General features: G+C 41.6%; 1 protein-coding gene across 1 annotated transcript in view; it reads left to right on the top strand.

The window, feature by feature from the left end:
* The first annotated feature begins 11,560 nt into the window (after positions 1-11,560).
* ADAMTS19 (ADAM metallopeptidase with thrombospondin type 1 motif 19) overlaps positions 11,561-21,896 on the top strand; it is a 129,033-nt gene continuing 118,697 nt past the window's right edge. Inside the window, exons 1-2 of the mRNA XM_054397780.1 lie at positions 11,561-11,645; positions 12,626-13,239. Coding sequence (XP_054253755.1) covers positions 11,561-11,645; positions 12,626-13,239 — 699 coding nt within the window. The remainder of the gene's footprint in view (positions 11,646-12,625; positions 13,240-21,896) is intronic.

The raw sequence follows: 21,896 nt of genomic DNA, 5'->3' as shown, positions 1-21,896 counted from the left end.
GCATAGGAGGGTATCTAATCTCTATTTGTGCTCTAGTTTTCATGAAGTTTAGTTAATCGTGGGTAGTAATATCATCTTGATGGTGGGCTTTTGTCCACCTGAGGCTTATGACAGCTCAACTATATTTGATCCTAATTGTTGTGATAACATAGTAAAACTCTTCATGCTGCATCCGGTTTATTTTTGACTGCCCTGGCTTGCACCAGATTTGTTAATCCTAAGTGCTGCTATGACTAAGTCAAATTTCTACTTAGTGCTTCATGTTAGTTACTGCAGTGTACCTGTGGGGGTGTGGCTAAGCAAGGCATCTTACTATGATGTGTCCTTTTATCTTAACACAAGGCTGAAGGCATGTATACTGGGATGTCGATACTTGAAGGTATATGTTTAGAAAGAACTTGAGAGTTGAGCAGACATGAACCTCATGAAGTTCAAAACATGCAAGTGCAGAGTCCTAAACCTGTGGAGAAATAACTCCATGGACCAGTACAGGTCAGGGGTTGACCTGCTGGAAAGCAGCTCTGCAGAAAAAGACCTGGGAGTAGGGACTGCTGGTGGACAAGTTCACCGTGAGCCAGGAATCTGCCCTCATGGTCAAGAACACCAATGATATTCTGTGTCCAGCAGGTCAAAAGAGGCTCTCTTCCCTCCCTACTCTGCCCTGGTGAGGCATCTTCTGGAGTACTGTGTCCATTTCAAGAGGAACAGGGAACTATTGGAGAGAGACCAACACAGGACCATACAAATCATTAGGGCACTGGAGCATCTGTCTTGAGAGGCTGAGAGACCAGGGATTCCTTAGCCTGAAAAAGAGGAGACTTGGAGGGGATCTTACCAGTGCTTACAAATATCTAAAGTGTGGAGGTCAAGCGGATGGGCTGGGCTCTTTTCAGCTGTGGCCAGTGATAGGACAAGGGACAATGGGTATAAACTAAAACACAGGAGGTTTCACTTAACTTAAAGAGAAAATTCTTTGAGGGTAATGGAGCACCGGAACAGGCTGTCCAGAGAGGTTATGGGGTCTCCTTCTCTGGAGATTTTCCAAACCTGCCTGGAGTTGTTCCTGTGCAACCTGATCCAGGTGAATCTGCATTAGCAGGTGGTTGGACTAGATGATTTCCAATGGTCCCTTCCAACACCCAACATTCTATGATTCTGTGATCTTATATGAGATGGGTTGCTGGTTTAACTTGAGAAGAACAATAGGTAACTGGATATGACAGGTACAGATAGCAAGACATAACAGGCTGTTTGACTTGAGACCATTCAGGGTCCGTATTGAAGGCACTCCCATTATGTGTAGCCTATCACTGAGATAGTTTCAGTACAGAAAGTGGGATTATTCTAGGGACCATTGAATTATCAAGCTCATAAAAGAAGAAATACGGTTAGAAAGAGTATGATGCTTGATTACAGATTAGCAAAATTGGTATATACATTGCTTATGTTGTCAAAATTAATGTAGTATAAAAGGGCAGATGGGGAAATGCACGGACTCACATTGGATGACAGGGATTCTTCTTCACCGTATATAAAATTTGGAGTAGTTCTTAAGAAAAGATGTCCAAATGGAGACCAGTAATGAGTGGTGTCCCTCAGGGGACATCTTTGCCAGTGATATGGACAATGGAACTGACTGCACCCTCAGCAGGTTTGCAGATGACACCAAGCTGTGTCTGGTTGACCTACAGGAGGGAAAGTCTGGTTGACACACAGAAGGGAAAGTCTGGTTGACAAACTGGAGGGAAGGGATGCCATCCAGAGGGACCTGGACAGGCTTCAGAGGTGGGCACATGCCAACCTCATGAAGTTCAATAAGACCAAGTGCAAAGTCCTGCACCTGGGCTGGGGCAATCCCAAGCAAAAATACAGGCTGGGAAAGGAATGGCTCGAGAGCAGTCTTGAGGAGAAGGACTTGGGGGTGTTGGTTGACGAAAAACTTACCATGAGCTGGCAATGTATGTTTGCAACCCGGAAGGCCAACTGTATCCTGGGATGCATCAAAAGAAGCATGACCAGCAGAATGAGGGAGGTGATTCTACCCACCTTCTCTACACTTGTGAGACCTCACCTAGAGTACTGTGCCCTATAACGCTGGTCTCAGCACAAGAAAGACATTGAGCTACTGGAGCAGGTCCAGAGGAAGGCCACAAAGATTATCAGACAGCTGGAGCACATCCCCTGTGCAGACAGGCTGTGAGAGTTTGGGCTGTTCAGCCTGGAGAAGAGAAAGCTACAGGGAGACCTTATAGAGGCCTTCCAGTACCTGAAGGGAGCCTACAGGAAAGCTGGGAAGGGACTTTTTACAAGGGTTTGCAGTGATAGGATGAGAGGGAATGGCTTTAAGCTGGAAGAGGGTAGATTTAGACTAGGTATTATGAAGAAATTCTTTACCATGAAAGTAGTGAGATGCTGCAACAGGTTGCCAGGGAAGTGGAAGCCCACTCCCTGGAAATATTCAAGTCCAGGTTGGACAGGGCCTTGAGCAATCTGTCTAGTGGAAGGTGTCCCTGCCCATGTCAGGGAGTTTGGAACTAGATGACCTTTAAGGACGCTTTCAACCAAAACAATTCTATGATTCTATGAAGTCTGTAATTGGTAAATTGGGAAGGTACATTAACTAAAGAAATATGAGTTCACTTATTCTATGAAAGTCAGTTTTACAGAAAATATATTTGAGCTTTATTTTTTTCACTAAGTTCAAATGCATGAATCTCACCACAGAACTTAAACGTAGCACTCTTTAATTGGTAGTATTTGCTTTCTTAATTTTTTTTTTACTTAATTATACATAACCCCTTATGATTTGGTTAAAATATGTTTGATATGATGCTGCAAATTTTCTTACAATCACCACTTACTTGCTGCTTTAATTTATGTATTACAGAAATAAACTGATTTTTCTTAGTTAAATAAAATAAATTTCTAACACCTTCATGACTTTTTACCACTCTGAATCTCTGAGAAACTGAGCAGTCTCATTAATCTATGACTGTCTACACTGAACTATTAAAACACATAACTTGCCTTTGAATACTCAGTAAAACAGGAAGTTTTTTTAAAGATCAAGTTCCAAGAACCCTAGAACCTTACTGTCTACTGCTGATGTACTATGAATGGCATATTAATTTGTCTAAAAACAATGACAGTATTTGTTTTTCTTAAACGATACAAACTACTGACGGACATTAGAAAAATAAAATATGCAACTTAATGATATATGATAGTAATTTTAAATTAATAATTTGAAAGACAAAAGTGGGATTAATTTTATTTGGATAGAAGTTTATCTTTTAGTAGAAACCCTGTAATAGAAGAGAGCATGCAGAAGTTTGACATAATGCCCTAAATTCCTTAAAATAGCATGCCTCTTGCAAAGCTCTATAGGTTAATAAAGCAAGAGCAAAACTACAGCAGCTTTCAAGATGAGTTGGTATGTCAGAGGGCCACCATAGAAACCCTGCAGTAGTCAGAATCATTAAAAGCAAAAGGATATTCTCTGATTCTTTTTTTTTTCTTTTTCAGTTGTTTCCTTGTTCATCCATCAGTTTTGCTTCTATTTATGAATCACAACTCTTAACAGAGGAGGCACCTGATTTTGCATGCTGGCAAGTATTTAAGAAAGGAGGGAAAAATTATGATGTGCTACTCAGAGCAAGGTGGCAGTCAGATGCCAGGCAGATCTGAACACTACATTCATGCTGGTTCAAACACAGCTGATCTCCGTGCACTAAAGACTGAGCAGTTTATTACGACGTTTTTGCAGTGCTTAAAAGAGGAAGAAGATTTTGCCCTCCAAATATCTATATCTATATCTATATCTATATCTATATCTATATCTATATCTATATCTATATCTATATCTATATCTATATCTATATATCTATATCTAATTTCTTATTATCAGAACAACTGCTAGCCTTTTCTTGGAAGGATAGCCATTCCTTCTGGTTTTTTTCAGTGATTGTTTATACTACCTGTCCCAGGTGTCATACAGTATAGTATTTTGAATACAGAGAGATTTGTTTCCTTCATATTGACTACAAAACAAGCGTATACTGCTATCTAATCATGAAGGTAAAACCCATGGTGAACAAGCCTTCACACTGGCATAAAAAATAATGAAGAACACAGGAGCAGTCATGGACAGCTGACTTATATCAGCTTGTTTAGAAAAAGTATTTACAAATAATCCCAGTGTTTTCTGACAATACTTCATAGTCTGCATTTTACTGGACACCAGAGCTTTTCAGATAGTAATGATATACAGCACTCTTAATCTTCAGAGTGTTCTGCGAACAGGAGTTAATGTCTTTTCTACAACACCGGTCTTAGAGCTCTCTGTTGACTGACACTTCCTGTCTTTGGCCAGGAACATGATCCCTGTCCTGCAGCTTGTCAATTTGTTTATTTCTACTGCCTAACTCATCTAAGTGCACCAGCTGTCATACTTTTACTCTAATTTATCTCAGCATAATAGAAGGAAGAGGAAAGTGGAAATCAACACATGTAGAGCAGAAGTGACAATATCTAATATGACAGCAGTATTTTTCCTCCCACCTGAATTCAAGAAAAGACTATTAGGGACTAGTTTGGAAACACTTTAGCCATGTCTCTTTGGCCTTTTGCCTGCTTAACAGAGGTCTTGCACAACCTGTGTTTTATGTGCTGTCACCTTGATTTCTCTATATTTTAGCTGTTCTCCTCGTTCCACTGTTTGCCATTGGCCTGCCTTCAAAGTGAGTGCCTGTGGACAGTTCTTATACGGTATGTAACATAGCGTACGCTTTGACAACTCATGTGGTCTTAATGGCTTTCCCAGTTACAGAGGCTAAAAGAGCAAGGCAGCCTGTTCTGCAGGCTACCACACAGCAGTTCTTAGGAATAAATCCTTTAGATAGGAAAAAATAAATCATTTCTACGATGTTTGTTTTTTATCTGGTAGACATAATGAATTCTTTCTCTCCTGTGGCTGAGAAAAATGCAAATAGGGTATCTGCAATGTCATTTAAATGACTAATGACTTGGGAAACTAGTTAAGTTCGTTTCTCTAAGGCTTCATGATATCTTCAGTGCTTGCAGCCAGGGGACATGTTGAAGAAGGACATCTAGAATCAATGATTATCTTTGTTTATCTATCTTATTACACGGTTTCTTTAAATCTATACAGAAAGATGTGTGTCAGAAAGTGAGGTACTTTACAAAACAGTAAGGAAATGAACCTTGATGCATGGAACACTTCCTTTGAATTACTTACAGCTTTTGAACTGGTATCTCATTATCCTCTCTACCCTCTCTTGTCTTCCTTGACTTTGCTATCTTGATTAGGCTTTCGGATCATCTCTACATTGGCTTCTTGTGATCCTGAATCCATTCTACTTCATCTTATCCTTTTTTTTCTGTGTGCATTAATTGTGCAATACAGGTATTCTTATATAGTAAAAATAGTAATGCATCTATATTTATAAACTGAAGGTCATCAAGCAGTTTAACTGTCAGAATTTTTTAAACCTTTCTTGGAGCCATATTTCATGTTCTACAACATCTGCCTGCACTGCCTTTCATTTTTCTCACATTATAATTCCTATTCCTGTATTCTTCATTTTATCTTCAAGTTTATATGCTTTCAAATTATAGTAGTCCTTTGACAATTAAAAAAAAAAAAAGAGAGAGATAGATTTTGGCTTTTTCCTGAAGCTAAAATGGAGTAAATACATTATGATGGTATTACCACTTGGCCATTTAAACTTTGTATGTAAGTAATTCAAAGCTATTTTTAACTCACTGTATAAATCTTAACATAATTGCTCCATTTCTCTTCATAAAATCACAATAAATTCTGAAACAAACTGATTGCTTAGTAGGGTTGAGATAACTATGATCTATAAAATCTCTTAAACTTACTAGTTTAAACACAGCAAACGTACCTAACATTCACTAGTAATGTAATATAGGATAGTTGTCAATTATTCTGGGTTCATCATAAATGCCAGTTTTGTATTTATCCTCAGATGTTTGTGGTTCATACAAAACACTTTCCTTTACTGGACAGCTTGTGATTCCTGTTTGCTGTTCTCATCACCTTTTTATGACAGGACATGCAGGTAAGTAGATGATGAAGCAGCTTAGTCACATTCCCTGTTTCTGACATATACATTAGAAATTTTCACAACACAAATATTACAGGCACAGATATAATAATCTTCCAACAGTAATCAGAATTCTAATTTTCCATATTTTTTGGTGATGCAAAAATTCTTTGATCTTCTAACCCACTCTGAGTCAGTTTCATTACCTTACTCTTCAAACCAAGTATTTTTTCCAGAATCAAAGCAAATATCCTTTTCCTATTGATGGAAATAATTGTTATCAGAGATCTTCAATACCACATAAGGTCCCAATTTTTTTTTTTTTGCCTTTTCTTTGGTTAGGGATAGATGTTTCGAGATGGAACTCTGCATTTGTTTGAATGTTTACATGTCTGCAATTCTCAGCCATCTCCCAAAATGCAAATTAAGCTGTCCTTTGCCATCACCTTTATTAGAAAGAAACTCAGGATATTCTTCTCATGCTACTGAAAATTCATCAAATGCAATTCTGTAAGTCTTTTGACTTTGAAGAGAAGCTCAGAATTTTGATAGATTTGCTTTGCTTGATTTCTTTAATGTACAAAAGCAATGTTACTAACTGGGTCGCTGTCCATGGGCGGAGCTTTACATTTAAAGGAGAGAATATGTGTTCAGGGTTTTTAAAGAGATCTATTATGTTGTTTCTCATGTTGGCTTAACTTTCTTTTTATATTCAAAATGGAGAGAGACAATTTCTGCTTCAGAGAACCTTTCTTACAAATTAGCAATTCTTTTTCTCCAACAGGTGACTTGCAGGTTTCAAATTTGAATCTTGTTCTTTTAAGGTGTTCAAAAAATTGTAACTATTTGTTGATCACTCTGGACTGGCCTCCCCCCCCATAACTGATCAAGTGATATATTTGTTTGATAGATAATTTCCAGTTCAGCAAACTGAATAAAATCCTCTTTGCGGGAACGTTTAACTTGGCAACTTGTAAGGGACTCAGGTTCACAGAGAGAGTCTTGCTGTCTTTTAAGAAGCTTTAAGAGAGTACTTTAGTACCTTCCACTGTACAGACTGAGCCTTCTGTCAAACTGTTAACAATTGCCAAATGTAATTTTTTCTGAGAAAAAAAGTCATCACATTAAAAGGATATAATAATACAAGTGTGAAAGTCTGTTCTGGTTTAACCATGACTCTGTCAAACATTCTATATATTGAGTTGAAAGCGTATTTTTGCTACATTGGTAGCATACCCAAAGACTTTGATCAATTTCACAATATGACTTGGTGAAGTAATTCACAAGGTAACAACTGTGACTTGGGAGTAAATTCCATTAAACTTGATAGGATCATAAGAATTGGTGGCATACAGTAACAGCATTAAGCGTCTATGAGCTTAGCTTTGCACTTTTAAAGTTTTTGCACTTTAAATCAGTCAAGGCATTAAGCTCATAACAGTTTGACTCACACCTTACTCCAAGGGTCATCTGATTGTACCACTGAGTTTAGATGTAACTGAGAGATTTTCTCAGAAGATCTGCTAAAGAGTTCTTTGAAGTGGTCTTAAATACATACATTTTAAATAAACCCTTCATTTTCAGCATGTAAATAACAGTATAGAATTACAGTCTAAACATTCAGAGTCCATGAGCTAACAGGCAGTGGAAATCCACTGTTCAGTTCACAGGATAGGGAACGCAACATTTTCTAAAGTGGAAAAAACTTAATTTCATTCCCACTTAAGTGGAAAAAATTGCGCTAGTTTACATCTATCTTGCAGCTAAACCCAAAATATCAGTTCAATCTGCTTTTAAACAAGCTTATTTATACTGAGATAACATTTGCAAAGCACCCTAGAAACAGGAAGATGTGAGTTTCTGTTTCTAATCTCAGTTGTCATATGATATGTCGCCTTAAGGTAGTATGCACCATTCAAAACAGGATAGATTTTTTCCATTCATCTAGCATATTAAGTTGTAAAAATTTGAAACAAATGTACTCAAATATTTTTTAAAAATTCAATGATATCATCAATCACATATATATGAAGCATATGAAAAAAGAATTAGCAACTGTTTCCCTGTGAACAGGACTTTTTGTTAGCAATTACTTACAGCAATCTGGTATATATAGTGAAGCAGGGGTAATTTCAAATAACATTTGTGTGTATGAACTTGATAGCTTTTATATTTAGACGATGAAGGAAAGAGAAAAAATAAACCGAGGGAAGTCCCTGACTGATGGTTATGTCTCTATTGCTAGAAGCTGATATTATGAATTCAAGAGTATGATTTGCCCCTACTTAATCCCCAGAACTGAATCACAGGAACATAAACCACAGGAACATTCGTTATGAAATGGGGGGTGGAGAGGGAAATTTACCCTTGCTCATGTAAGGTAAGACAGTAATTGCAACACAGATTAAAACAAAATCATGGTGATAAAGGTTATGGAGATTGAAGAACGTCCATGTCTTCAAAAGATGGTTTGAGAAGTCTATGGTATCTCAGCAGTGACTGCAGCAATATCATGAACAATCCTGACACTCTAAAAAAATAGGAAGTCAGCCTGTGGTGAGGCCTGAGAGAGCCCTTGCTCTGTCAGCTCCTAAGGGACTGATGACATAATTCTGTAAATTCAACATCAGGCAGGTCTAAAGGAGAGGAAATAGCTAAATATCTATTGACTTCAACAAAGTTATGATGATTTATGTCAATCAAGAAGGACTGATGAGGACACATTCTCTTTTTTCTCATGTCAGTGATACTGGTCCTGATGGTCCTGATCATTGTTATAGTTTACAAATCAACACATTCTTAATGCATTTATGATTCTGCACTAATCCCTTGGAACGGCAAAAGACTTAGAACTTTCAGACAGGAAGCAGAGTTTCAAGAATCTACTGAAGCAAAGGAAATGCTTTGTATTTTGCTCTATATTAAGTTTGAAGGTACTATTTCTATTAATTTTACAAAAGCACAGTTAATACTAGCTTATGTTTAACATGTTCTGTAAAAGAAAAAGCTTTTGCAAAGAGTTTTGATGTTTTTGTGAACTAGAAAATGAAGTTTTCTGTAAAGTACCTGTGGACGCAATAGTATTCTCTCTGCAAAATAATTGCTGTATGAAAGTACTCGTTTGTTCTTTTAATTCTTACTCTTTTTGACATAGATTCCTCTGCACTAGTTTTGTAGTGATGACATTTAGAATTTGGTGGGCTACAATACCATCTACCAGTATTAACCTAACACCAGACTCTTTGTTAACAAACTAATGAACACCAGTAGGGGCGTTATTTTGTAGTGCAGTTCCCCCAAATTTAAACATAGAGAACTTCCCCCTATATTTTTACTTTAACTATTGAAACAATAAAAAGAAAACATAAAGTGAGGTAAAGAAATTTGTTTCAGCTCCTCACTGACTTCAACTCATACTGTATTCATATGTGGAACTACGTGAAATGCTCCTCTTTTTTTCTCTTTACCCCCTGCAGCTTGTGTTGAAATGGCCAAATTATACGTACCTTAATGACAAAGGCAGTTCTTTTATCTTTATAGTAAGATCATAGATCTGAATAACAGAAGAAGAGATGAGTCCAAAAAGACTGACTTCAGCAGACTGAAGACAGCTGTAGTTCACAGTTTTAAAATGAGCAAATGCACACACCACTTCTTTTTTCCTTATTTCTGCTTGTTGTCTGTTTCCCCTGTGGGATGTATTTGTCTGCATTTTAAGTAAAGATTTTCTCTTTTTTGCATCTTGTCCATATATATATATATATATATATATATATATATATATATATATATATATATATATATACTTTTAAGTACTAGAGCCTGTACCTATTATTTTTCACAGGAACTTATAAATCACCTTTTATAGCATGTCCTTATCAGTTGCAAGGAGATGTTTGGCTGTGGAAATGCTGCATGCAATATTGGGGTTATTACCTAACTCCACTGTAAATTAGTACATGTGTTGTTATTTACTTGGGAAACAAAGTTTCATTTTAAATGCATTTTTAAACTCACCTAATTATCAGGCAAATACTAGTTTGTAGCTTCTGGAAAACTCCCTTCTTTCTAAACCATTAGATGTAAATCTGCCATCTTGTTTTTACTAAGTCACTCTGCTTTTGCTTGGTGCAAGTTGGCTCAGATGCCAAAAAAAGAGGACCACTATATGGTAACTTTTTTTCCTATAAAACCAAACAACTAATCAAAAATACCATTTGGAGGTAGTTGAGAATACATGCCCACGCAGCAGAGGTTTCAAGTAGCTATGGAACACAGCAGAGAGTAAGCCCCAGCTGCATTTCGCTTCTGTCGAGTCTAAACGTGTTCTTTATTTGGAGTCCATGTGATTTTTGTTTTGCATTTCATTTTCATATAGAACTTTCAGAAATTCTTCTTCCAGCTTCACAGCTTCCCCTTAACAGCACAGATGGCTTTCAACACTAGACTGCTCTGCTCTTCCCTAAGGCATTGTCACCTCTGACACCACCAACCGTAGGTAAACTGCAGGAATTGTGATAAGAAATCAGGCTTATTCAGAGAGGTGTTTACCTGTTGCTTCTGCAGTTTATACTAACGTTAGATGTGCACCTAAGAGCTTTTTCTTGACTATTTACTCATTCTTCTGGTGACAAAGGGTTGTGGTGGAAGTGATGGACTTCCACGGAGAGCCAGCCGTGTAGAGGGGGGAAAAAGAATACAGATTCAAATTACACAAAACGAGGCAGAAATGGTCACTCTTTGCTGCTCCCTGAATTTGAGGCAAGGGCTACGCACAACGTGGGACAGGGACGAGTGAAGCCCTTTCCGCTGCCGGGACACACGGGGTGCACGCTACTGCACGACCAGCGAGGCGAGCGGCGTCCGAAGCAGGGTGCGAAGCGCAGCCTCGCGGAAGCCGGGGCCGCCTCCGCGCAAGGTGTCCACAGTGCGTGGCGAGGCCTCAGCTGCCCGCTCAACCGCCCGGTCGCCGGCCCACGGCGCGCCGACCAGACTGGCGAAAAAGGCAAAACAGGGAGGCCGCCCCGGGTGCCCGCCCGGGCGGGGCGGGGCGGAGCCGGCCGGGCCGGGACCCGGCGCGTCCCGCCCCGTGGGGGCGACCGGCGGGCGGGGGCAGCGCGGTCGCAGTCACCGGGGCGCAGCTGCCCGCCCGCCGCCGCGCGCCGCGTTGTAGCACGCCGTGTTGTAGCACGCCGCGTTGTAGCACACCGTGCTGTAGCACACCGCGCTGCCGCTTGCGCCCACACACACACACACGCACGGAAGCAGAGGCACAGGCACAGCCCCACACCCGCCGTGCCTGTACGCCTCCCGCTGCCGGTGCTGCCGCCCCGCTGGGACGCGCGCTTCGCGCTCGCCTGCCGATTCTGGGCGGGCGCCCAGGTGCTTGCGCTCTGCAGCGCTCCCTGCCCGACCCCGCTGGGCACGGCCCTCCTTGTCCTGCCCGCTGGCGTCCCGCGGGAGTGGAGCCGATGGGGACGGGTGGGAGGATGCGCCTGAGCCGCGTCTGCTGCGTTTTCTACCAGCTGTGCGTGCTGTCAAGCGGGCTTGCCGCAGGTAAGTATGAGCCTTCCGCGGGACGGGGAGGCTGCAGTCTCCTGACGGTAGCCAGTACCTGCCCATTGTTCAGCGCCTTAGCCATTCCCGTCCCTGGCAGCGAGCCGCGCCGTGCCGCCGCTGCGAGGGCGCGGGGCAGTGTTCGGTCTGCAAGAGGGTGCCGGTTCTTAATCCGCATCCCTGTCATCCCAGCAGGGCTGCTCCTCGTCAATAAATCTGCCTTCTCCTTCAGCCTGGTGCAGATAGTGTGTACTCACACGTTTATAAACAGTGCTGGTATGCTGGGAATTTTGATTAAATTGAGATATGTTGTGTGTAATAGGCAGACATCACTAATTAGTGATTATAATGCAGTTTTATTGCCATAGAATCATAGAATGCAGTGGCTTGGAAGGGACCTTTAGAGGTCATTTAGTCCACCTTTCCTATGGCAATGATGACACAGCGTGCCCGTGCATTTGCCACTTCTGTGTGCACCACGACGGTATGTGCATTTGGCTGCGTTTTTTAAAATTAGTCTTGCAGAACATGCCAAGAACAAGGTTGAGGATTTCGATTTTTTTTTTCAGGTCTTCCCTGCTAAAATAGCAAATTTTTTTAGCTGTATGGAAAAACTGACACTTTGTCTAAACAATGAAGGGTTTGTGCAACTCTCCTTGCATGGAGGTGGTGGTAACGAAGAACATCCCCAGCCACTGGTGCAAACAAAGCTTCTTCCCAACTTGAGCTCTAGCTCACTTTCAGTGTTTACCAGGACTGTGGTGTGTCCCAGCCCCCTAAACAGATGCACAGACGTTTAGTGACGGGCCTGTTTGCTGTGTGTAAAGATAGGATGAAAGGGCCAAACGGAGCCGACTGTATGTCGGGTGGCATACGTGGTGGGCTGGGAGACAGGAGTGTGTCATAGGGTCCCATAGGGTGGGTTTCGGGCAGATACTGGGTGCTCCACTCTTTTAAAGCATCTGCTGGTCTTCCCACAGGTCTCCATGCTTCGGAAGAAACAGAGGAGTGGGAGATCATCTTTCCTGCGTTGTGGAGCAGGGGCCAGCAGGAGCCAGCGGGTGGCAGTGGTGGCGGTGGAGGCTACAGCGCCGACCCCAACTGTGGGAACCGAAGCAGCACACTCAGCGACCCTGTCATACCTAGCCCTGTGGCTGGCAGTTCCCGGGAGGTGCGTTCAGTCTCCTCCTCTGTGGAGGGGCAGGCACAGGCTATGGGGGAGGCGGCAGAGGAAGAGTACACTGAGGATGAGTATGAGTCTCAGGAGTTTTATCACTGGTCCCCTCTGCCCCAGGGGTCTGGTGCTGTCTCTCAGTTGCCACCACCACCACCATCTTCCCCGCTGCCACCTCCAGCAGAGGATGGAGATGAGGTGCTTCTGAGGATCCCAGCTTTTGCTCAGGAGCTATACCTGCTGCTGAAGAAGGACAGCCGCTTCCTTGCTCCTGGCTTTGCTGTGGAGGAGCGGATTGGAGGTCAGGGCAAAAGCCCATCCAGTGCTGCACAGTTGCAACCTGAGAGAGCTTGTTACTACAGTGGTGCTGTCCTCCACTACCCGGGCTCCTTCGCCTCCTTCAGTACCTGTGGTGGATTGGTAAGATGATTTTGCATGCAGGGGTAATATTCCATCCAAGTGTCTGCTTCACCTGCTGCTTTTCACTCCTGTCCTTTTCATGAGGTCATCTTTCTTTCATATAATTTTGGGTCCCACCTCTGTACTGATTTTTAACCATTTTTTGTCATTCATATTTTTATTACTCATATTTTTTCTCAAATCCTACTTCTACTTTTAATCTGTAAAGTTTTGATGGTTTTTGTCCCATTTCCAGATATGTTTTCTGTCTCGTAGTCTTATACCATTCTTCTTTTGGTCTTCTTTATATTCATATACTGTTCTTCAACTTTTCTCATCTCTATCCTTAATTTTGTCTTGATATTCAGTGTGTGCCTATAGTTACCTCCACACTCACTCTACTTTCTTTTCCCTCTATCTCTTCCAGTCCATCTGTAATCCATTTATTATTCATGCCATCACATACTCCAAAGTTCCCTTTTTCATCTGTGTAATCTTCTTTATCTTCTACATCTCATTTTTCAGACTATTCTTGCTTTCCTACCTTTACCAGTATATTACATCTATTTTGTTAATTATTCCTTTTTTTTCATTCTTCTCCTCGTTTTTTTTTTTTTTTTTGTGTACCTCCCAACATCCCATATGCAGTTTGAGACTCCATACACTTCTTTCCTTTCAGTTTCTCCATATAAGTATTTTTTCATCAGGAATGTTCCTACAGTGTGACCTTTTGAATGGTTATTACATCTGTGGCATACCTCCCTTATTTAAAACAAGGTTCACTGACTGTAATTTCTCTTGTATCAGTCATGAGTTTTATGAGATAAAGACTAGAACTGGGTACTCTGACAGCAGCAGTGGTGATCCAGTGAGCTGCAATCCCAAGATACTTGGGGGTTAATGGAAAGAGTAGAAAGCAGCTGGGATGATGTAAAATGCTGGCAGCATTAAAAAAAAAAAAACAAACAAAACCAAAACAATGAAAATACTACTATTATTATTATTTTCTTTTTGGACTTTTATACAACATCATAAATGCACACGCCTTTATGCAGCACTTCACAGAATGTAGAATACAAACATACAAAAATAATGATGCTAGGGAGATTTTACATCAAGACCCCAGGCTTTTTTTTGATGGCTAAATGAATATAAATCACCTCAATCACATTATAGATATTTTCTTCTATTCCTTTTTCCATCATTAATTCATGAAGATATGCCTGCCTAGATTTAGTTTGTCTGGTCATGAAGTGAAACTGAGTAAAATGTGGAAATTTTGACTGCTTTGAATTTTTGCCTTTTTGAATTTACTCAAAACTGAAAACCCAAATTGAAAGTGGTGGAGTGGGAGCGTATGTGGATTGACACCAAATAAAATATTTGCCTGTGCTCCTTTAAAGTGAGAGCAAGAGATTTCACAAAACTCTAAAGTGGCTGGCATCTATGTATTGACATTTTGTCAGATTTTCCAAACCATAGTAGCAGAATTAATTGTGGAGAAAAATAGTGAAAGTCAACTGGAGGTGGTTTGAAAGAATTAGGGAAAGGATTTTTGTGCTCTGGAAAAGCATTTGACTTCTGTACTCCGTGTTCTTAGAATTTTACTTCTTTCTACATCTTGTATGGGTAAAACTAATTTAGAGAAAGTCTTTGTAAAGAAATTGGCAAAGATAATAATCACAAATGTCTAATCAAAAGTAATGTACACCATTCCATATCTGTAAATCCTTCAACTTGATTTAGGAATAGAAATTCACTGCTTAAATAGACCCCAGTTCCCTAGGAGCCACATTACTAATTTTTGATTCAGTCAGATTTTTACCAGCATACTCCCAGCCTACCTGCCATTCAATCATGGATGCATCCAGATCATCTTCCCCATTCAGAAAGCTGCAGCTGAAATATAAACGATTCTATGTATCCCAAATAAAATCTGAAATTCTTGTTGACTGGTGGTGTCACAATCCTCACCTGCACAGTCTTCTTTGTAGTGATATACTTAAGCAGCTGCTCGTACAGAGAGTCTTGCTGTGTTAGACACACAGTTAAAAAATGTACAGTGCTATTATGTCAAAGTTGTCATAACAAGTCATTCTTTTTTTCAGTCATTGCTTGGGCTCTATTACATTTGTAAGTTGCTCTATTTCCAAGAGTCTTGAAACGATTCCACCCTCCAATATTTCAAACTACGTTTTCCCCTTTAAGATATAAAAATCCATTGAATCATGAAGTTACATATATTTCATTGTAGTTACCTCAATGACATTTCCCCCCATTTTAAATAAAAGAAATTTCAGAGAAATTTTGATATGAATATTTTAGATGTACTCTCATTCTAAAGCCTTGCAGGTTTTGTGTTAGGATTACAAAGCTGCATACACTTGGGAAAGCCCAACAAGCACTTTAGAATCATAGAATTGTTAACACTGGAAAAGACCTTTAAAATCATCAAGTCCAACCATTAACCCAACACTGCCAAGTCTGGTGCTAAACCATGTCCTTCAGCACCACACCTATGTATTTTTTTAAATCATTCCAGGTATGGTGATCCCACCAGTGCCCTGGGCTGCATGTTGCAGGGCCTGACAATCCTTTTGGGGAAGAAATTTTTCTAATTTCCGACCTAAGCTTCCCCTTGTGATAAGGTGGGCAGCGCAACATGTGCCATCCAAGCCACTTTGTGGAGCTTTCCACAGCTTTTTCTTGTATGTGGGCCAGCTGTGTTGGGATGCAGACCCTACACATACCACCCAGAGACCAGGAAGCCTACATGGCAGAGGTCATCGTGCAGCAGCTAACCTTCAAGTGGCTTCTTCCCAAGTGACACAATGTTGTGCACTCATAGATTTGTCTCAATTTTTTTTCTCAGTGTGAAATACAGTGTCTCTGACTAAAAACATTCACCACTCTGGTCTTTAGGCAGTAGGCTTTTAGTGAATCTTCTTGTTCAGCAAGGAAGATAAGTGTGTTACGACAGACAACAGTGATTTTGCCACACAAGAGGGAAGGATGAGAAGTGTAAAGGCCAGCAGAAAGGAGTAGTTTTCATGTGCAGGGGAGGGTCGTACTTGATAGTACCGATATGTAGCTAATGCTGCAGGGACTAGTTTTGTGAAAATACATCGTGTCCTCAACAAACTGAGAAAAAAGCATTGCATGAAATTGTGTATTGGTGTTGGTTCCCAATATCTCAAGTGACGTTTGATAAACTGGAAAGTCTATGCAGAAGTCTTAACTCCTCCTTCTATAGACAGACAAAAGAGTATTGCTGAAGATGTTAGGTACGTTATTCTCTTAAGTGAGATTTAGATGCTTTTTGAATAGTTCATGAGTTGCAGTTGGGTAAAGAATGTGATGTACAACACAACATTAAAGCTTCCCCATATTTTTTGTTTCACAGTTCTTGAGAGCTTCAGTAATGCTTTTTTTTCCCGCGCTGTTTGTCAAAAGCAAGTATGGAGGGGTGATAATAACGGGGTTCGTAACATCGTATACTGTCTTCGAAATGTTTAGTAAAGCCTTTGACACCGTTTCCCACAGCATCCTCCTGGAGAAACTGGCTGTGCATGGCTTGGATGGGTGGATGCTTTGAGGGGTTAAAAACTGGCTGGGTTGGCCAGGCCCAAAGAGTGGTGGTAAATAGATGTAAATCCAGCTGGTGGCCAGTCAAAAGTCATGTTCCCCAGGGCTTAGTACTGGGACCAGTTCTCTTTAATAATGATCTGGATGAAGGAATTGACTGCCCCCTCAGTAAGTTTGCAGATGATGCTAAATTTTGTGGGAAAGTTGATCTGCTTGAGGGTAGGAAGGCTCTGCAAAGGGATCTGGACAGGCTGAATCAAAGGGCTGAGGTCAACTGTATAAGGTTTAACAAGGCAAAGTGACAGGTGCTGCAGTCCCATTCAATGCTACAGGCTTGGTGCCAAGTGAATAGAAAGCTTCCTGGCAAGAAACAACCAGGGGGTGCTGGTTGACAGTTGACTGAACATGAGCCAGCATTGTGCTCAGGTGGCAAAGAAGGCCAACAGCATCCTGGCATGCAGTGTGGACCGCAGGAGTAGGGATGTGATTGTGCCCCTGTAATCGTCACTGGTGAGGCTGCACCTTGAATACTGTATTCAGTTTAGGGCCCCTCACAGCAAGAAAAACATTGAATTGCTAAGGCATGTCCAGAGAAGGGTAACAAAGCTGATAAAAGGTCTTGAGAATAAGTCTTCTGAGGAGTGGCTGAGGGAACTGGCATTGTCTGAAGGAGACTGAGAAGAGACCTTCTTGTTCTCTACAACTGCCTGAAAGGAGGTTGTAGTGAGGTGTTGGTCTCTTCTCCCTAGTAACAAATGATAGGCTGAAGAGGAAATGGCCTGAAATTGTGCCAAGGAAGATTTAGATTTGATATTATGAAAAACTTCTTTATGGAAAGAGTGGTCAGGCATTGCGATAGACTGCCCAGGGAGGTGGTAGAGTCACTGTCCCTGTGTTAAGATGTGGACATGTCACTTGGGACATGGTTTAATGGTCATGGTCGTGTTAGGTTGACAGTTCAACTCAATGATCTTAGAGGTCTTTTCCAACTGAAACAATTCTATGATTCTATATACAAGTGAAAAATAAATGCTGTACTAGCAGAAAATTACTAAACAATTCTGCTAACACTGGCATCATTTGGCAACCTGTCTTGACCACTGGGTGAAATGTAACTCAGCATGTATGCTAAATATGTACTAAATAACTAAATAACTCTACAAGGAGTGGAGGAAAGGACAGCTAGAATGGGGGTTTATAAGGAAGCTGCCTGAGCAGCAAGAGACCTGGTTAGGAAAGCCAAAGCACAGTTTGAATTGAATCTAGCCAGGGAGGTCAAAGGGAACACCAAGAATTTCTACAGGTATATTAATGGTAAAAAGAAGACTAGGGAAGGTGTGGGCCCCCTCAGAAAGGAAACAGGTGAAATGGTCACCAGTGACCTGGAAAAGGCTGAAGTTCTCAATGACTTCTTTACCTCGATTCTTCACTTCAAGGGCCTCCAGCCACACTCCTGGAATAGTCATGGAAGATAATGGCAGGGACCGGGAGGAAGAGCTGCTCATCATAAGTGAAGATCAGGTTTGTGATCACCTGAAGAACCTGAAAGTGTTCAAGTCCATGGGACCCGATGGGATACACCCACGGGTACTGAGAGAACTGGCAGATGAGGTTGCTAAACCCCTCTCTATTATATTCCAAAAGTCCTGGCAGTCTGGGGAAGTCCCCACAGACAGGAAAAGGGGAAACATTACTCCCATTTTCAAAAAGGGGAAGAAGGAAGAACCAGGGAACTACAGGCCAGTCAGCCTCACCTCTGTGCCTGGTAAGATCATGGAGCAGATTCTCCTGGAGGCACTTCTGAGACAGAAGAATAGTGAAGAGGTGATTGGGTACAGTCAAGGGCAAACCTGACAAACCTGGTGGCCTTGTATGAACAGGTGACAACATTAACAGATGAGGGGTGAGCAACTGATGTCATTTACCTGGACCTGAGCAAAGCCTTCGACACTGTCCCACACCACATCCTGGTCTCCAAACCAGTAAAACATGGGTTTGATGGGTGGACGACGAGATGGATAAAGAACTGGCTTGATGGCCACACCCAAAGAGTGGCTGTCAATGGCTCCAGTGGAGACCAGTGTAAAGCAGAGTCCCTCAGGGCTCAGTCCTGGGACCAGTCTTGTTCAATTTCTTTGTTGGTGCCATGGACAGTGGCATTGAGTTCACCCTCAGGAAGTTTGCTGATGACACCAAGCTGTGTGGTGCAGCAGACACACTGGAGGGAAGGGATGGCATCCAGAGGGACCTTGACAGGCTGGAGAGGTGGGCACAAGCCAACCTCATGAGGTTCAACAAGACCAAGTGCAGGGTCCTGCATATGGGTCGAGGCAATCCTAAGCACAAATAGAGGCTGGGCAGTGACTGGCTGGAGAGCAGCCCTGAGGAGAGGCACTTGGGGGTGCTGGTGGACAAGAAGCTCAACATGAGCTGTCAATGTGCACTTGCAGCCCAGAAAGCCAACCAGATCCTGGGCTGCATCAAGAGAAGTGTGGCCAGCAGGTCAAGGGAGGTGATTCTCTCCCTTTACTCCGCTCTGGTGAGACCCCACCTGGAGTACTGCATCCAGTTCTGGAGCCCCTATTACAAGAGGGATATGGACATGCTGGAACGTGTCCAGAGAAGGGCCATAAGGATGATCAGAAGGCTGGAGCACCTCTCCTACGAGGACAGACTGGAAGAGTTGGGGCTGTTCAGTCTGGAGAAGAGAAGGCTCCGAGGTGACCTTCTTGTGGCCTTCCAGTATCTGAAGGGGGCCTTTAAGAAAGCTGGGGAGGGACTTTTTAGGATATCAGGTAGTGATAGGACTAGGGGGAATAGAATAAAGCTGGAAGTGGGCAGATTCAGGCTGGTCATGAGGAAGAAGTTCTTCCCCATGAGAGTGGTGAGATCCTGGAATGGGTTGTCAAGGGAGGTGGTTGAGGACACATTCCTGGAGGTGTTTAAGGCCAGGCTGGATGAGGCTCTGGCCAGCCTGATGTAGTGTGAGGTGTCCCTGCCCATGGCAGGAGGGTTGGAATTAGATGATCCTTGTGGTCCCTTCCAACCCTGACTGATTCTGTGATTCTATATACACTGCAGTTTAAGACTGGAGATACACATGGATCATCTCAAAGCTCCATCACCATGTCCTTGCTGTAATCTTAGATTTACCAATTAATGTTAGACTTACCAACTTAATCAATAGGAACAGGCCTATCCAACTCCTTGGTAAAACACTTGTGGATCCTTTTGTAGCTCAGGACTTGGAGTGCAACTTGGGATTCTGCAGTGGTGCTGCAGGACGATTAATTAGAGTTTTCTAGGAATTCTCCATCTGTATGCTGACTGTCTACTTGTTCATTGTTAGCCAAATACCAGGATGTAAGCAGTCCTGCTGATGTTAGTGAGACTGCATGTCTAAAAACGATGAATTGCAAAGCTGAATTATTATGACCGTTAATTATTTAAATGGCCATTTCTACTGCTTGTTTGTGTTTTGCCAGTTTTATTTGAAGCTGGTAATATGTAACTTAAAACTGGTAGTCCTTTTAGACCATCTTGTAAGAGAAACTTACTGTGGACACAGAATTAAGCAATCTGGCTATTGGTTCTTTACCAACCATCTGCTCTGCTGCAAGCGTGGAAATTGTAGTCTCACTGCATTTCCCCACAGGGAGCTGTAAACATGGCAAATGTGTGCTTTATCCTTCGTTCATTTCATGTCAGAAAGAGAAGAATGTAATGCCCTTTTTTCTTCTGAATTGCTTAGGTGGTACTCTATGGCTGTGATGACAGTCAGCGGTTTTCCCAGTATTTCTTCTTATTTTTCAACTCCTTTCCTGGCACAGAGTCAGACTGATTGAGAATGCATATATTGTTTCTTGCTTTTGTGAGCTTCCCTGCGTTTGTGGGGCTCTGGAGCAGGCAGTAAGGAGTGACTCACTGTGCTGTTACAGGTTGCCAGCTCCTGGTGTAAGACTCTGAGGCTTCTTAATAGACATACTCCTTTGATTACGCTGGAAAAGAACTACCCTATACATATCCTGGGCCATACAGTACCAGCGTACAAACCTGAAATGGGTTAAATACTTTTGTTAACAAAAAAAATTACCCCTTCCTTTCTGCTTCGTTGATGTGGCAGTTACACATCAGTACTGAGTGACTTCCATACCAGATTCCAAAGAAACTGTAGACAATTTCAGTTTCCGTTGTGCTGAGGGTAAGCATTAGAACACAGAGATCCTTCACAATTTTTCATAAAAAGGGAAAGAAAAGGAATTTTTAGCAGTATTCATGGTACATTTAGTACATACAGCCCTAAATATGACATCGCAGAAGAAAGATTTTAAAATTAAGTAGAATAATTTTTAAAGGCTGCCAGGATACAATGAAGTTCACAATCCTTCCTCCTATAAATCCAATTTCATGGAATCGTTAGTTGAAAGAAGTGACAAAGACAGTCAGTAAAATATTTGTTTAGATCCCCTCTTTTTAAAAACAAGGGGTAACTCAAAGCAAAAAGATGTGGGAAATCACAGGTGGGTTTTTCAGAGTAATTTTTTGTTAGCTCTTTAGAATTTTAAACTATGTATTGCTTGGTGTACAGTCTGCCTACTGTTGCATTGCAAGTTTGTTAAAGAAACAAAACTTTCTGAAAGTTGCAGAAATAAGTATGTGAATGAGGGTACTCTGTGAGTATCCCTTACTGAGATGGGAATCCCTCACCCTCCTCACACGGTCACTGAGTTTTGCTTCGTTGTCTTTATTTTATGCCTTATTTGTGTTTTAAAAATCTTCAAATGGGCAATATAAAATTTGTCACTAGTAGAAATGAGTGGGCAAGGTAGGACATGAGTGGAAATGTAAGCCCTGAACAGAAAGAAGCTTTACTCTGTTATGGTAGTGGATTTCTTGGCAGAAAAAAAAAAAAAAAACAAACAAACAGAAGCGCTCCATGGAAAATAAAATATTGGACTAAAATTCAGGCTTCTCATCTCCACATAAAGCAGAAGGACCATGGAAATGAAGTGGTGCTTCTGGGAGAACACTCGTACTTTCAATGTATGCGTTTGATCTGAGATGGATTGTTCCTCCTGGATTTACATTGCAAT

The sequence above is a fragment of the Indicator indicator genome, chromosome Z, assembly GCF_027791375.1.
Source record: "Indicator indicator isolate 239-I01 chromosome Z, UM_Iind_1.1, whole genome shotgun sequence".
Taxonomy (NCBI): domain Eukaryota; kingdom Metazoa; phylum Chordata; class Aves; order Piciformes; family Indicatoridae; genus Indicator; species Indicator indicator.
This window is presented reverse-complemented; position numbering and strand designations above follow the sequence as displayed.